Source organism: Nomascus leucogenys, chromosome 12, assembly GCF_006542625.1.
Source record: "Nomascus leucogenys isolate Asia chromosome 12, Asia_NLE_v1, whole genome shotgun sequence".
NCBI lineage: Eukaryota > Metazoa > Chordata > Mammalia > Primates > Hylobatidae > Nomascus > Nomascus leucogenys.
The window spans coordinates 4,160,230-4,177,715 of NC_044392.1; the positions used below are offsets into that span (position 1 = coordinate 4,160,230).

At 38.5% G+C, this 17,486-nt stretch overlaps 1 protein-coding gene across 5 annotated transcripts in view; it reads right to left on the reverse strand.

Annotated features, from left to right (window-relative positions):
- The window catches only part of ZMYM6 (zinc finger MYM-type containing 6), a 45,674-nt gene that overhangs the window by 18,631 nt on the left and 9,557 nt on the right, over positions 1-17,486 (reverse strand). For 4 of the 5 annotated variants that reach the window (XM_003276420.3, XM_030823393.1, XM_030823394.1 and 1 more), the window contains 10 exons: positions 14,123-14,207; positions 13,059-13,308; positions 8,653-8,827; positions 8,362-8,553; positions 6,005-6,155; positions 5,472-5,587; positions 4,340-4,618; positions 4,030-4,180; positions 2,355-2,527; positions 571-718 (listed from right to left, as the gene is read on the reverse strand). In XM_003276420.3, the coding sequence (XP_003276468.1) occupies positions 571-718; positions 2,355-2,527; positions 4,030-4,180; positions 4,340-4,618; positions 5,472-5,587; positions 6,005-6,155; positions 8,362-8,553; positions 8,653-8,827; positions 13,059-13,308; positions 14,123-14,207 (1,720 nt within the window). The remainder of the gene's footprint in view (positions 1-570; positions 719-2,354; positions 2,528-4,029; positions 4,181-4,339; positions 4,619-5,471; positions 5,588-6,004; positions 6,156-8,361; positions 8,554-8,652; positions 8,828-13,058; positions 13,309-14,122; positions 14,208-17,486) is intronic. The other variant, XM_030823395.1, reaches the window with a different exon arrangement.

Below are 17,486 nucleotides of genomic sequence, written 5' to 3' on the forward strand. Positions count from 1 at the left end.
TGGATCTATCTACTCACCTGGATATTCTGACCACATTAGCTGTCCTACTTGCAAAATTATTTTATTCTTAGCCAGGATAAACTTTGCTACCCGTGAGGAACTGGTCTATTTTATATTTTCTGAGATAATTAATGTGTTGTTCTTTTCTCCTTGCCTATAAGCAAGCTCTGAATCAAATTTCACACTGCTCACAGCAACTAGATTAACTATACTCTCCCTTTGTTTGCCCCGATTTTCTGTTTTTATTTCTGGTTTATTAACTAAATAGTATATATCCCTAGTTTAAGTTATTTATGTACAGGTACATTCAATCAAAAGCAATCAAATCTAAGTTTCCTATAAAAATTAGTGCATATACATTATTGGCCTTTTGGTGTGCTTGACTGTCAAAGCAAAAAGCATTAGAATTACTTTTCCCTCAAGGGGAAATCTTAGACTTCTTAAAGAAAAATTTAAGGAAATTCAGCCTATTTGAATCCAGTGAAATTTTGTTTTTATTATTTGTAACTGTATGTGCTGATAGTGTCCTAGCACTGACATAAAAATCCCATTAGCTAAGTTTAATTTTACCTTTATTTTGTGGAAGAGAGTCATTTATAATTTGCTGATGACAAAACTCCAAGACACAAAATAGGTTACAGAAATGTTTAATGTTGCCTCGCCACTTTATGGACTCGCTTAGTTTACCCTGTCGTTTACAACCATCACACTTGGCCATCTAAGAAAGAAACATTAGACAAGATAGGCTTAAAACTATAAAATAATGAAAAGATAACATTAATCATAAAAAGAGGCACTACAAAAACAGGATATATGAGTCAGCTGAGACTACAAAATGTAAAATACTGATTTTATTTAATTATTTGTTTTATATAGATGCCCTAAATCAAGATAATATAAAAGTTGTGGCCGGGCACGGTAATTGTGGGATCACGCCTGTAATCCCAGCATTTTAGGAGGCCGAGGTGGGCGGATCATGAGGTCAGGAGTTCAAGACCAGCCTGACCAACATGGTGAAACCCCGTATCTACTAAAAATACAAAAATTAGCCAGGTGTGGTGGCGCACGCCTGTAATCCCAGCTACTCAGAAGGCTGAGGTAGGAGAATCGCTTGAACCCGGGAGGCAGAGGTTGCAGTGAGCCGAGATCATGTCACTGCACTCCAGCCTGGGCAATAGAGTAAGACTCTGTCTCAACAACAACAACAAAAATGCTCTTCTGTTTTCAAAATTACCAATAAGGGAATCTATCTAAAGACAGGTTCATAACTGGGCGTGGTGGTGCGCACCTCTCCTGGTTACTCAGGAGGCTGAGGCAGGAGAATCACTTGAACCCAGGAGGCAGAGGCTACAGGGAGCCAACATCGCCCACTGATCACGCCACCGCACACCAGCCTGAGCAACAGAACAAGATTCTGTCTGGCGGGGGGATGGGGGGTGGGCAGGTGGGATGGGGGAAGATACACAATGAAAAAAATAAGTAAAAAATAAAAAATAAAAATACGTTCAACTTTTAAAAAATTAAGAAGCAGCTTACAGCAGTTGATATAATATGGGCTTTGGAGTCATAAAGATTTTGATTCATTCAGCAAATATTTAATTAGACATCCTTTGTCTTAAGCACTGTGATTGGCCCTAATTATATAATCATGAAAAATATATTACCCTCCCCCAACAATAAAATTCTATTTTGGGGGTAAGGTAGAAAAGCAAACAGCGATTTCACCAGAGTGTTATAGACGCCGTCTTGCTGTCACCTACCAGCTTCCTCAAGAGCATATTACTTAACTTCCCTGGACCTCTCTCCTTTTCCTTATTTATAAAATGGCAATAATATACTTACCTCTTGCGACTATGGTAAGGATTAAATGAAATGACACAGAGAACCAGACATGTATTAGTGGTTCAATTAACTGTAGCTACCATTGTTAGCCTTTCAAAAAGTTAATCTTTTTTAAAATGAGGTAGGAATGGTTGCCAGCTATTGTCCTTTGACCTATGAAGTGAGACAAGGTCTAACTTCAAATTCCTCAGAGTAACCTGAATGAGAGAGGCACTTCAGGCAACAATATGTGAAGTTCTAACCTGAAAGAAGTCAAATAAGGGCAATGTGCCTTATAAGAAGGCAAAAATAAAAGGAACATATCCAACCAACAACAAAGTCTGCAGAAATCCTATACTCTTTTTATCCCAAAGATTTCATGTTTACATTCAATTGAATTTTTCTATTATAGCCCATAACTTATTTTATCCAGTGCTAAACACCAAATTTTTCTTCACATAATTTGAATACATTTTAAATTAAAAAAATTTGCACTGATTTCAGAAAGCCAAAAATTGTATTATCACATTTACCTGATAAAACAGAACTGTAAATTTGGACATACAATCTTCACAACAAAACTCTTCTAACTTGCCCTCCAATCGATTTTCTACCAAATTCGGGGATGTCTGTGAACAATAGCTGCACATCTTACAGTAGTTTCCCCATCGTTCTCCAAAGTCACGGGCAGAGAGGAATTTGCAAACTGAGGATCAGAGGGATGAAAGGAAGAAAAATCAAATTTACGTTTACTGAGGAGGTATAAGTTTCTGTGGTCTTAGATATAAAACTTTAAGCTAATTTCTAATACACAATTATTTGCCTCTAGATTACAGGACAGTCTCTATATTCACAAACCAAACTTATACCACCTTTTATTTTATTTTATTTTTTAAGACAGAGTCTCACTCGTTTTGCCCAGGCTGGAGTGCAATGACACGATCTCAGCTCACTGCAACCTCCGCCTCCCAGATTCAAGCAATTCTCCTGCCTTAGCCTCCCAAGTAGCTGGGATTACAGGCACCTGTCACCACACCCAGCTAATTTTTATATTTTTAGAGACGGCATTTCGCCATGTTGGCCAGGCTGGTCTCAAATTCCTGACCTCAGGTGATCTGGCTCGCCTTGGCCTCCCAAAGTGCGGGAATTACAGGCGTGAGCCACTGTGCCCTGCCACCACCTTTTAAATATACTCTAAATATTAGGCTATTTATATTCAGAAACATTTGAGGTATAAAAGTTTTTTAAGCCAAGAAGCAGCAACTGTTTAAGTTCCTCTTTACAAATGAGTGCAAGAACAAAAAGATCTCTGATGTCATAGCTAAACTTATGAAGAGATTTTCTTTAATACCACTGATGTAATCATTTTTACAGTTTTTTATTGCAATTACTGCAACATTTAAAAAGACTGAATTTCAGCCAGGCACAGTCGCTCACGCCTATAATCCCAGCACTTTGGGAGGCCGAGGCCGGAGTATCACCTGAGCTCAGGAGTTCAAGACCAGCCTGGGAAACATGGTGAAACCCCCCGTCTCTACAAAAAATAAAAAAAATTAGCCAGGCATGGTGGCACGCTCCTGTAGCTTCAGCTGCTTGGGAGGCTGAAGTGGGAGGATCCCTTAAGCCGGGAGGCAGAGACTGCAATAAGCCAAGATCATGCCACCACACTCCAGCCTGAGTGACAGGGCAAGACCTTGTTTCAAAAAAACAAACAAAAATAATAAATAAAAAGATTGACTTTAAAGTGAATTAACCATAAACACAATTCAAAAAAACTTTTTTTTTTTTTTGAGACAGAGTTTCGCTCTTGTCGCCCAGGTTGGAGTGCAATGGCGTGATCTCAGCTCACTGCAACCTCTGCCTCCAAGGTTCATGCAATTCTCCTGCCTCAGGCTCCCAAGTAGCTGGGATTACAGGCGTGCACCACCATGCCTGGCTAATTTTGTAGAGACGGTGTTTTTTAACAGAGATGGGGTTTCACCATGTTGGTCAGGCTGGTCTTGAACTCCCAACCTCAAGTGATACACCCACCTCAGCCTCCCAAAATGCTGGGATTACAGGCGTGAGCCACCATGCCCAGCCTCCAAAATACTTCTAATTACACCTCATAAGACAAAAACAATGTGAAAACTAATAATGGTTTAATTGCCCAAGTCGTCATGAATTATAACAACCCATGCTCTGTGGATAAAACAACTTTGTCTATACCTTCACTACAGAATGGCTTATCAACCCCTGAGAATCGCACAGTCTCCTTTATAATTTTCTGCAGTTTACAGTAGTCACACATTGCCACAACTTTATTTTTCTTCTTGTATTCATCAGAGCAATTCTTGCCACAAAACAGAAACATTTTACCCTGCAGAGAAACAACAGTCATTAAGAGCTAACTAAACAGTTGCTTTATCTTTAAGAAGTCCTTTTCATGTTAAAGCAAATTGAGTGATCAAAATTGAAAACACAAAAGTGTTTCTACTGGATGAGTTTATATACCATCCCTTTCATGATCTCTCTTTACCTTGTAGAAAAGAAGTTCTGGTTTTGTGGCAAACAGATGGTTACAGTGCTGACACTTGAGTTTAACAACTGTATGGGTTAAAGCAACTTGCTGGGATTGTTCAGCAAGAGGTTGCAGGCTGGCTGCAGCAGAGCCACGGATGGAGCTGGGGGAAACGGCAGAGGTGTTACCTCCTCCTGTTGACACTGCTGACCTGGAGGAGGGCGGGCTTACAACTACTTGGCCCTGAGACAGGGGCACCGCTGAAGAGTTTGTTCCTTTTGGCTTGCTAAATACATTCTGAATGAAAACAAATAAGGTAAAGATTTTATCAACTGAGAAATAAGATAACTTGGTACTTTTCATTTCCTCATTTTAATAAATCAAGTCCCCCACAAACATTTTTCAAAATTTTCTATCTCACAGAAAGAGTTTAAATGGCATACTTCCAGAATAAAAGGACTGAGAAATACAACATTAAAAGGTCAAGGACTGGAATTCAGGCTTTCCTGACAAAGACCTCCAGTATATGCCTCTAATAAATTAGAGCAGGCCTCTCCTTCCCCCTAAAACTTCCCCCTCCCTGCACTCCCATCATCAACCAGCTTCTGATGGCTATTAAGACACAATAGCCACCAGCAGTCTCTTTCTCCCTAATGCCAGGGATACTGCATCAGGCATGTTCCTACCCCGGAGATTACTAAACTCTACTCTTTGTGTGTGTACTGCAGAGAGGGAGGAGAAAATGGGACAAGTGGATGCTTACAATTCCATGCCAGGAGTCACTAGGTTTCTGACACAGGATGAGAGGAAGGGGTATGTGAATCCCATCAGGCTACTGTTCCTCACCATACCACCTACCCAAACCATAATCCTAGCTTCCATCTTTTTGAAGGGGAGAGACCCAAGGGAGAAAGTGGGAGGGAATGACAGTTTAGGCAAGGATCCTAAATAAGGAAGAAACTGCTGAGACCCAATATCTGGGTTCAGATATTTTGTAGAAACGACCTGGTTGGGACCCTGGATGAAACAAATGTTTTTCTTTTAAATTCAAATTTAAACTTTCATAAGAACAGGCCTTCAGCAGTTAACACTGTGCCACAGATCAATGCCTAAGAGAACCACATGCATGATGTGCTACCTTAGATCATACCTGGAAAGCGACCACACAACTGGAGCTGCAGAAGCTGTATATAGTTCCATTTGACATGGCTAGGTGATACTGAGGGATTGCTGAGGTTTTACAACTATGACATGAAACCTGGACACCTTGGTGACAAAAAATTAAAAACGATAATTAAATTATACCAATGAACAAACAATACAAAAATGTATTGGGAGAATGAAAAAATTAAATAATAATATACCAAAAAAATCAAAGAACTTTACAAAAATCTGAAATCTAACTACAACTAACCTCTATTAAGTCCCACTTATACAAAAACTAACTTGGAAATTTTAAGTGTTTTTTCTTTCTTCTCACATATGAAATTACAAAATACTGTATATATTGCAACCAAGAAAATCAGTGAAAAACTATTTTCACATAGAAGTTATTTAAAAGTCAATCTTGGGTTTTTATTTAACTAAATAGATAAATTTAGCTTGTAACAAAATCAAAGAAAAGCAGTTACATTTTTCTTTAATAGTTATTAAATCTATAAATTTATCAAATTTAAACATTACCTGAAGAAGTAACAGTCTTAACTCTGTAAGCAGATAAGCAATTAATAGAGCAGAAAAGCTCTGTTTTTCCTGAATCATTTGTAGTCTCAATCATTTCAGCTGAGGGCCTCAATGACTTCCCCAGGGCATAAGGAGGAATTTGGGCAGAATTCTATTAAAATAAAATAACATTAGACACCTAGTACAAGCATACATATTTACATATTGTTCAAAAAAGTAAAAAGAAAAGCTACCTACAACCATGGCCCTTGGCTGAAATATTTGAGCATGATGATGAAACCACACTATTGGGACGTGGGAAAATAAGTTCTTCTAGACAATAATAAAATAGAAACTGAAGAAAATTAGTAACTACTCAGACAGAGATCTTAGCAAACAAAACACATTAATTCAAACACAAGTAATGAACTAGGTAGTCATTACATACTTTTTAATCACCAATAACCAGAGAAGACCAGCTAACCCATGAACCAAAGGGCCATTCTTGGTATAGTCTTGTACATCAATCCAGAAAAGTCTACCACCTTTAAGGTTACTTAATTTGTACTGTATTTTATCTTATTAAATTTTATCTTACTAAATTAAAGTTACTTAATTTGTATTGTATTTTATCTTCAGCAGGAGATAGAAATGATACTTAATGTATATTAATAGAGATCCTACACAACTACCTATTTTTCAAGCTGAGTTTCATAATAAAATCTGCTTATAAGTTTATTCATGTTTTAAGAAATAATAAAAATAGCTACCATTTACATAACCAATATTATAACTTACTGAATGCTTACCATGAGCCAGGCCCCAGGCTAAGCAATTTATATATAGTGTATCACAGAATCCTTTCAACGACAGAGTGAGGCGGTCTCAAAAATTACATTAACAAAAAGTTTAAATTAACTTTAATTAAATTAACTTTAATTAAATTAACAGATGAGCAGAAGAAGTAGGAAATTAAACTCATTTCATCAGGCTCCAAAGTTCAGGCTCCTAACCACTACACCATGCTGTCAGTGATACATTATAAGGTCTCTCAATATGAAAAGAAATCGTAGGAAAATACAAATTGTGAGGTTCACTACACAAGCTTCCTAGTAAAAAGACAGTACAATACTAGTAACAAAATTAGAAATGGAACTGATTTTGGGATCATATATAAAATAACACAGATTCGTTTCCTGTGAAAGTAGAACCAGACTGCCAAAAATGGCAATTCTTAAAAAAAGAGATTCTTTTCAGTGATGAATGTCCATATGTCCATTACCAACTGCTCAGAGGAAGTAACAAATCAAACTTGCTAACTGAAAAAAACGTTTAATTATCATTTACAAGATACATCTTTGTTTTTTTTGTTGTTTGTTTTTGTTTTTTTGTTTTTGAGACAGAGTCTTGCTCTGTCGCCCAGGCTGGAGTGCAGTGGCACGATCTCAGCTCACTGCAACCTCCGCCTCCCGGGTTCAAGCAATTCTCCTGCCTCAGCCTCCTGAGTAGCTGGGATTACAGGTGCCCGCCACCACGCCCAGCTAATTTTTGTATTTTTAGTAGAGATGGGGTTTCACCATGTTGGTCAGGCTGGTCTTGAACCCCTGACCTCGTGATCCACCCGCCTCGGCCTCCCAAAGTGCTAGGATTACAGGCGTGAGCCACCGCGCCGGCCTTACAAGACACATCTTTAAGAAAAACTTTTTAAAACCACAAATCAGTAATAATTAAATTGACACAAGGTGATATATTTAGTAACCAGCTTAATCCATTATTCATTACAATAAATAAAATTACTTGAAGTATTCTCATGAGACGGTGTTGACCAAATAATTACAATTCATTCCCAAACACATTTTGAAATGAAAAAGACAAGCTTTGCTTAGATTCACTGATTTTATCATCTTAACTCTTGCTTATGGTTTATTTATAATATGGTTTTCTTGCTATCAATACATCACAAAATATTTCATGCTCACAGAAAATCATGAAATTACATTTATGAGGCCAAGGCGTTGGTTGCTCACGCCTGCAATCCTGGCACTTTGGGAGGCTGAGGCGAGTGGATGGCTTGAGCTCAGGAGTTCAAGACCAGCCTGAGCAACATGGCAAAACCCCATCTTGATTTAAAAAAAAGAAATCACATTTGTAAATTCTTAGCTATGAAGGGAGCCTTAAAACAGGGACCTATTTTACCTATATCAACTTACCACCACAATCAGCCCTCGCACCATCAGAATCTATCCCATTTTCTGGAAGGGAAATCACATATCAGGATGGACTAATGGGAGGAGCTCACTCTCATTTTGTAGTTCATCCCTGTACAGCCAAATCAGAAGGAGTGGGCCTAACTACATGCAACAAATAGATATTCATACCTGCTTGTATGCCGTGACACTTGTTGAACTAAAAACCTTCTGGGATTGGCAAGGACCAGAGCTACTATAGCAATAGCTCCCGCAGTTCTCACAACAGTTCATGGTGAGGTTGTTCGTAGAGTGAAATTTTGAAAAACAGGCATCACTACAAAGACCATGTACCACATTTTGATATTTAACTTCAAATCGAGTCTAGAAAATAAACACACACATACATACACAAAATAAGCAGAGCCAGTTAAAAAAAAATCTCTTTGAGCAGAATCCCAATAAAAGTAAAATGTAACTTACATCAGCATTCTTCTGACACATACTGCACTTAGTTGAAATGCTTTTGGTATATATGGTAACAACAGGTTTTTTCTTTAGCTCATAAGATGACAAGCATGATTGGCTGCAGAAATCTTTGCTAGGATAGGAATTCTCAAAGCGAGTTGTGATCACATCCTTAGGATTTAAAATGTCTCTAAAAATAAATAACAAAGGTAAAAATGAAATGTATTCTTCACAACTGTAACTTCCTCCTCTGTGAGCTGAAATAACACTTACTAAGGGCAGGTATTGTATGGTAGAAAAAAGGATAAGGCATCTGCAAACCTGGGTTTGATGATGAGTTCTGCTATTTGTCAGGTGAGTGACAATGAATGATGTAATTACTATCTCAATTTCTTCATGTATAAAATGGGGTTTATAATACCTAATTCATAAATTTGTCAAGAGTGTATTTAAAATATAGCCAGCCAGGGCCAGGCGCGGTGGCTCATGCTTGTAATCCCAGCACTTTGGGAGGCCGAGGTGGTCGGATCATGAGGTGGGAGGATCATGAGGTCAGGAGTTCGAGACCAGCCTGGCCAACACAGTGAAAGCTCATCTCTACTAAAAATACAAAAACTAGCTGGGCGTGGTGGTGGGTGCCTGAAATCCCAGCTACTCGGGAGGCCAAGGCAGGAGAATCACTTGAACCCAGGAGGCGGAGGTTGCAGTGAGCCGAGATTGTGCCACTGCACCCCAGCCTTGGCAACAGGGCTAGACTCCATCTCAAAAAAAAAAAAAAAAAAAAAAAAAGAAAATATATATATATATATATATATATATATATATATCTCCAGCCAGATGCTGAAGACAAAAATAGGAAGGCTTCCAGCCCCAACCAAGTTTCATCTGCCGTAGCCAATGGGACCAGTCAGTGTCCATCCCACAACTCCAGACCACAAGACACTGGTTCTCTTACTAGCCAGAGGCTGCCCAAAGTAGAAATAAAATGAGACAATAAATGAATTTTTTTTTTTTTTTTTGGGAGACAGAGTCTCGCTCTGTTGCCCAGGCTGGGGTGCAGTGGCACGATCTCGGCTCACTGCAACCTCCACCTCCTGGGTTCAAGCGATCCTCCTGTCTCAGCCTCCCGCCCGAGTGGCTGGGACACAGGCACATGCCACCATGCCAGGCTAATTTTTGTATCTTTAGTAGAGACGGGGTTTCACCATATTGGGCAGGCTGGTCTCAAACTCCTGACCTCACGATCTGCCTGCATCAGCCTCCCAAAGTGTTGGGATTACAGGCATAAGCCACCACGTCCAGCCAAGACAATGAATGAAATGTTTAAAAATTAAAAGTGCAACATTTTAAGTAACAAATGAGCTAACAGAAGACAAAAAATAAGCATGATATATGACGAAAGGGCTGTTAAGGCTTTGTATCAGAGGACAGATGGAAACAAGAATGAGATAGGAAGAACAAAAATAATTGGGTGGTTCTGTGAGATTCCTAGAGCCAATTTGTAAGAGCTAATTATTGCAATAAGCACAAATAGCAATACCCTGGTAAAACAGAGGCTAAGTATTGCCATTCTTCTGACAAGTATAAAAACTAAAGGAAATAGTCACTAATTATAAACACTAGTGCAGGCCACAAAGTAAATAATAATGGCAATAATATATACCACAATAAGTGTGTTGAGTAATTACTATGTGCCAAGCATTATTCTCTTTACTCAAATTACCCAATTTAAATACCACAAAAATGATGGAGTGCAGTGGCTCACCCCCATAATCCTAGCACTTTGGGAGGCCAAGGCAGAACGACTGCTTGAGCCCAGGGAGTTCAAGGCTCCAATGAGCCATGATCACACCACTGCACTCCAGCCTGGGCAACAGAGCAAGACCCAATCTCTACAAAAAAATTTTTTTTAATTAGCAGGGCATGTTGGCTCATGCCCATGGTCTCAGTTACTCAGGATGCTGAGGTGGGAGGATTGCTTCAGCCCAGGAGTTAGAGGCTGCAGTGAGCTGGGATCACGCCACTGCACTCCAGCCTGGGTGACAGAGTGAGACCCTGTCTCAAAAAAAAAAAAAAAAAATCCCAAACCACTATGAGGTTAAGTATTACTGTAACTGCCACTTTACAGATGAGGAAACTGAATGAGAGGTTAAATAGCTTGTCAAAGTCATATTGCCAGTAGGCAGTAAAGCTGAAATACTAATCCAGGCAGTCTGATTCTAGTCTATGGAATTAATTATTCCACTATGCTGCCTCCCATCCTGCACCTTTATTATACAGGTGTATTCAATGGTAAACCATGAGAAAATAACAACAACAAAAATTATTTTAAGTCTTTAAAACCCAACTGTAAAAATATGACAGCAAATCTTGGAAACCAAAAGAACATGCTTATACACAGATGAAGTATTAATTTTGAAAAGTGATTTTTCTACTGAAAACAGAGCAATAAAGAGTTTCACTTAATAAGGTGAATCTGCCAGTGGCATAATAAGTAAAAAAATAGCAAGTAAAAATATGTAAATCAAAGAGAATGACTTTATAATGAAAATCTGTGCACATAAATTATAAATGTACTCTGAACCTTACACATGGAAATGAGTGTTATACCACAACATTTACCTTAGAAAAACCACACCTTCCAAAAATAACATAGCTCAAAACCTTTTTCTAATTTTTTTAAGAAAAAACTTAAGATAAACCCTTAGACTATTTTTTAACTTTTAATTTTATAAATATCATGTTTTAACAGTATGACTTAATTTAATTAGCTAATATATTGGCCTGATTAAGGTATCAAGCAGCCTTTGAAAATTTGTAAAAATCATACACACGCTGAAAAGATAAGAATCTGTCTCCTAACCTTATGCTAAAAAGTCACTGACGGGGTGACTACTTTTAAGAAAACAATAGGCATTCGGATGTATAAGTTGTGTTATGTTCTTTAAAATTATTTAATTTTATTTTGGTATTTGGTATGTTGAAACAATATCTAAAAATAGAAAACTAAGTTTACTCTTTCAGATTAGTTTCATGAGAATGACATAAAAGCGTTAATTAGAAGGGTATTTTGCAACAAACTAATTTAGAGTATATAAATATTTTAAAATTCCTCTCTCCTGGCCATGTGTGATGGCTCACGCCAATAGTCCCAGCACTTTGGGAGGCTGAGGCAAGCTAATTGCTTGAGCCCAGGAGTTTGAGACCAGCCTGGGCAACACAGCAAAACCATCTCTACAAAAAATACAAAAATTAGCCAGGCATGCTGGTGTGCACCTGTGGTCCCAGCTACTTGAAAGGCTAAGGTGGGAGGATCACCTGAGCCTGGGGAGTTCAAGGCTGCACTGAGCTGTGATCATGCCACCGCACTCCAGCGTAGGCAACAAAGAAAAAAAAAATCCTCTCTCCTCTTTAGTTGGAAATTTCCATACAGCAGGATCTACTTTTAGATAGTTTAGGTCAAGACACAAAGCAGATAAACATGGCCAAAGACAAAATAGGGGCCTACAAGTAGTATGTTAAGTATACATAGTAATATGTATTATATACACATATATTTATATTTAATATATTTATAATGTTATAAATACTAACACATGATACAATTTTATTATTAACAATAATAGGATTCCATTTATTAAGTACTTGCTATGTGCTAGGCCATTTGCTAACACTGTCTCATTAAAATCCTAGGAAGCAACTATTATTTACTGATGAGAAACAGAGGCTTACAAAGTTAAAATCTAGCCCGAAGTCACCGAGGTAAATGACAGAGCCACAATTTAAAAGCAAGCTCTTACTGTTTTTTGCCCGTAGTGACTATTAACAACACATGTATTCCTCGAATTACACTACCACAGAAATAGGCAAAATATGCCAAATCCTTCAAATGTACTAAGGCAGGGAAAGATTTATGTGACTTGGTTGCTGTTTTTTCCTCTCTCTGCATCTAAGCATTATTGTAAAGCAACAATGACCCCAAAAGGACATTAGAAATAAACACATTTTCGTGACCATGTAGAGTTTTTACTTTTTAAAGAATTAAATAGCTTTCGTATACTATTAAAAGAGTGATATTATTTTATGCTATACCAAATAACTTTCAAGATTAACTGTTAAATAAATTTAAATGGTGGGTGTCTACAATTACAGGATAGTCCTGCAATTCCCACATGTTGTTTGTTATTTCTTTCCATATTAAAATTTAAAGTGATAGGAAACTGGTTTAGGCAATATTCTAACACCATGTCACTTATTTAATGTTGCAAAACTTTAAAATTGGCGAATTCTTCCATTAACTAAAAAGTTATTTCTACAGATACATGCTAAAGAGATTTAAAGCATCAACAGCAAGTTTGAACTCAACTATATACACACTAAAAAAAAAGGTAAAGTAAAAAGGGATGTTAAGAATTTTATACTTCGAGCAGTTTGTGCAGGTTTTCTTGGGAGGAGGTGGCAGGCAGGCAGGTGAAGAATGTCTGGTGATGCATCGTGTGGAGCAGAAGAGCTGAGTAGATCCTGTCTTATGATATGCAGTTTGGCCCTTATAAAGCATTTTTTTACAACCAGAACAAAAAACCTTAATAGCAACAGCTGGAACTGAAGGAAGCAATACACTTGGGCCAGATGATGCAAAAGAAAGCTGAAAGCCTGGGTTCAACTGCTGGGCTATCAAAACAAAATAAAAAAAGTTTTAGTATCAATACTAATGCATATATAGTCTCAGTCTCTCTCTCTCTCTCTCTCTCTCTCTCTCTCTCTCTCTCTCTCTCTTTTCTTTTTCTGAGACAGGGTCTCACTGTCACCCAGGCTGGAGTGCAGTGGTGCAATCAAGGCTCACTGAAGCCTCAAACTCCCAGGATTAACCAATCCTCCCGCCTCAGCCTCTTGAGTAGCTAGGACTACAGGCACATGCCACCACACCCAGCTAATTTTTTTTTAATTTTTAGCAAAGATGAGGTATGTTGCCCAGACTGGTCACAAACTCCTGAGCTCAAGCGATCCTCCTGCCTCAGCCTCCCAAGTTGCTGAGATTACAGGTGTTAGCCACTAAACCCGGCCCAGTCTCTCTTTTTTAGGACAAATTCCCAATCTTGAAATCCAGTTAATGAGTTAATGAGGCAATAAGCACTCCAAAACAGAGGTTTCCATTTTTTTTTAACCATTACTCAACGTAGGAAATACATTTAATATTATAACCCAGTTCTCACATACATGTTTGTAAATGTGGGGATGTATGTACAATTTAATCACTGAAACAGAAGTTTTATGAAACAATATGTTTCCTTACTACACATATCATATTCTGATATAATCTTATTCTATTTTTTAAAACGCTGCTGAAAACCAGCTACTCACAGTTTGAAAAAACACAGCTCTAAAGAAAGAGAAAGACATACATGAAAAGATGCTTTCCCTCAATTTTACAAGTCAGAATAAGCAAATACTAATTGTAATTAACTTACACAGTTCCATTTCTTACCAATAGGTCTCTCATTAACTGAAGACACACCACCAATTTTCAATTTACTTTCTTGAGTTTTTGGCTGTTGGGCACATCCATACTCCTTTAAAAAAAAAAAAAAAGAAAAGAAAAAAGAGCAATAAATACAGTGTATGTAAGTAAACTAGAAATTCAAGCAAAAAAAATTATTCTATCCTATTCATCTCTTTTTTTTTTTTTTTTTTTTTTTTTTTGAGATGGAGTCTCACTCGGGTGCCCAGGCTGAAGTGCATTGGCGTGATCTCGGCTCACTGCAACCTCCGCCTCCCGGGTTCAAGTGATTCTTCTGCCTCAGCCGCCCAAGTAGCTGGGACTACAGGTATGCGCCACCACACCCAACTATTTTTTGTATTTTTAGTAGAGACAGGTTTTCACCATATTGGCCAGGCTGGTCTTGAACTCCTGACCTCATGATCCACCCACCTCAGCCTCCCAAAGTGCTGGGATTACCGGCGTGAGCCACCACACCCAGCCCTATTCATCTCTTCAACAGTCTAATCATAAATACCTTCACAAACACCTCAAAAGTCAAAATTTATAAGTTATTAGACTAATCTTTACAAAGACAATCAGAATTAGAGAATCTTTTAAAATACTTTTATCTACTTTTCAAATGGAATTTTGATATATGGGAGTAATACATAGCTATTCCAAATGCTAAGCACTACCTATTTTTTAGGTAGTGCATTTAAAAGGGGGTAATAAATGAAAAAAAAAAATTTTTTTTCTTTTTTGACATGGAGTCTCATTCTGTCACCTAGGCTGGAGTGCAATGGCGTGATCTTGGCTTACTGCAACCTCCAACACCTGGGTTCAAGCAATTCTCCTGCCTCAGCCTCCCAAGTAGCTGGGACTACACGCTTGTGCTACCACACCCGGTGAATTTTTGTGTTTTTTTCCAGTAGAGATGGGGTTTTGCCATGTTAGCCAGGCTGGTCTCGAACTCCTGACCTCAGGTGATCCGCCCACTTTGGCCTCCCAAAGTGCTGGGACTACAGGTGTGAGCCACTGCACCCGGCAAAAAGGAGCAATAAATGAAATTAAATCTGGCTGGGCGTGGTGGCTCACACCTATAGTCCCAGCTACCTAGGAGGCTGAGGCAGGAGAATCACTTGAACCCGGGAGGAGGAGGCTGCAGTAAGCCGAGATTGTGCCACTGCACTCCAGCGTGGGCAACAGAGCAAGCCTCTGTCTCAAAAAAAAAAAAAAGAAAAGAAAAGAAAAGAAAAAAGAAAAAATGAAAAGTTAAATCTGAATGATTTAGAGTTTGGATTTCAATCGTTTTAGACTTACAAGCTGCCTTTTCTGTTAATGGCAGAAAAGATACAAGAGTGTCAATGCAATCTGCTCATTATACATAAAATCATCACAGACAAAATCCTATTTATTCTTACCACATTCTTTAAAACGTTTTAAAACAAAATGTAATCATGAAACATTTTTAAAATGTAAATGCCTATCTTTATTCTGAAATTACAACCATCCTTTTTTTTAATGTTAAAATACCCTTACATATTTCAAAACAGGAAGTTTTTTAAAAAGTCTTACTTTTGTGAATCAATGATGGTAATAAATGGCAGTTGTATTTTTAATCTCCCCACACGTAGCAAAATAAATGAGTAGCTATGTTAGTTCCAAAGTTACTTTAGAAATTTCTTTAGACTATTAAATGCCAAAAACCAGGAACCATTGCATTAATTCACCACTTCCCATGATATGTACTATGAGCACCCAAAGAGATGCTCTCTATAAGATATACCTTCTTTATAGACGAGGAAAGTGAAGCTAAGAGATGTTCAGCAACTTGCCCAAGGTCACAAAGAGACTATGTGCACAGATGGGAATCAAACCCAGTCTCTCTGGTTTTTTTTTTTGAGACGGAGTCTCGTTCTGTTGCCCAGGCTGGAGTGCAATGGTGCCATCTCGGCTCACTGCAACCTCTGCCTCCCGGGTTCAAGCGATCCTCAGCCTCCTGAGTAGCTGGGATTACAGGCACTCACCACCACGCCCAGCTAATTTTTGTATTTTTAGTAGAGACAGAGTTTCACCATGTTGGTCAGGCTGGTCTTGAACTCCTGACCTCGGGTGACCCACCCACCTCCACCTCCCAAAGTGCTGAGATTACAGGCATGAGCCATTGCACCCACCCAGTCTCTCTGTTCTAAAACCCAAGATAGCACTGTCATAGATGTGAAAATATAAAGTAATTGCTACAATGAATTCAAACTCTGGTCTAATTGAAATTAAGTTCCCCCTGTTGTAGCAGTCTCTCCCATCTCCTTTCTCTCATGGCAGTTACCATAATAAATCATTTCATTGCTTATTTGGATAATTTGATTAATGCCTAACATTCATCCTTCCCCCTACACACACATTAGACTAAAAAGATCACATCCATTATGGACAATATCTGTTTTTTTCACCCCTGTATACCCAACTGCCCACCACAGTCAACATAACAGTAATGACTATGGGTTCTAACAGCAGACAGAAACACATATGATCTTGACTCCTAAACAAGCTATTTAATCTTTCTTAGTTTCAATTTCTTTATCTGTAAAATAAAGATAATATTACCTAACCCATAGGGCCAATGGGGAGGGAGGGGGCAAATGACTTAATATAAATAAGTATACAGAATGACATCTTACAGTTAGTCAAAAGTAAGCACAATATGTACACAAAATGCTAGTTCTTTTTTTTTTTTCTTTTGAGATGGAGTTTCGCTCTTGTTGCCCAGGTTGGAGTGCAATGGCAGATCTCAGCTCACCACAACCTCCGCCTCCAGAGTTCAAGCGATTCTCCTCCCTCGGTCTCCCAAGTAGCTGGGATTACAGGCGTGCACCACCACGCCCAGCTAATTTTGTAGTTTTAGTAGAGACGGGGTTTCTCCATGTTGGTCAGGCTGGTCTCGAACTCCTGACCTCAGGTGATCTGTCCGCCTTGGCCTCCCAGAGTGCCGGGATTACAGGCGTGAGCCACTGCACCTGGCCAAAATGCTAGTTCTCATACTTATTTATTAGTTTTGTAACTGTGGCATTTAATAAATACTTGCTAAATGAAGGAATCTAAGTCTATTCAATCCAAAGTGCATGTTCTTAAACATTACACTTAAATAACAATATTTATTGACACTTGCAAAATGAAGAGGACGTTAAAAGTACTATATACATCTTCAAATTACCAAAATGAGTGTTTAAGATTCAATAAAATTTTTTCTTTTTGGAGACGAGTCCCGCTCTGTCACCCACGCTGGAGTGCAGTGGCGCAATCTCGGCTCACTACAAGCTCCGCCTCCCAGGTTGATGCCATTCTCCTGCCTCAGCCTCCGGAGTAGCTGGGA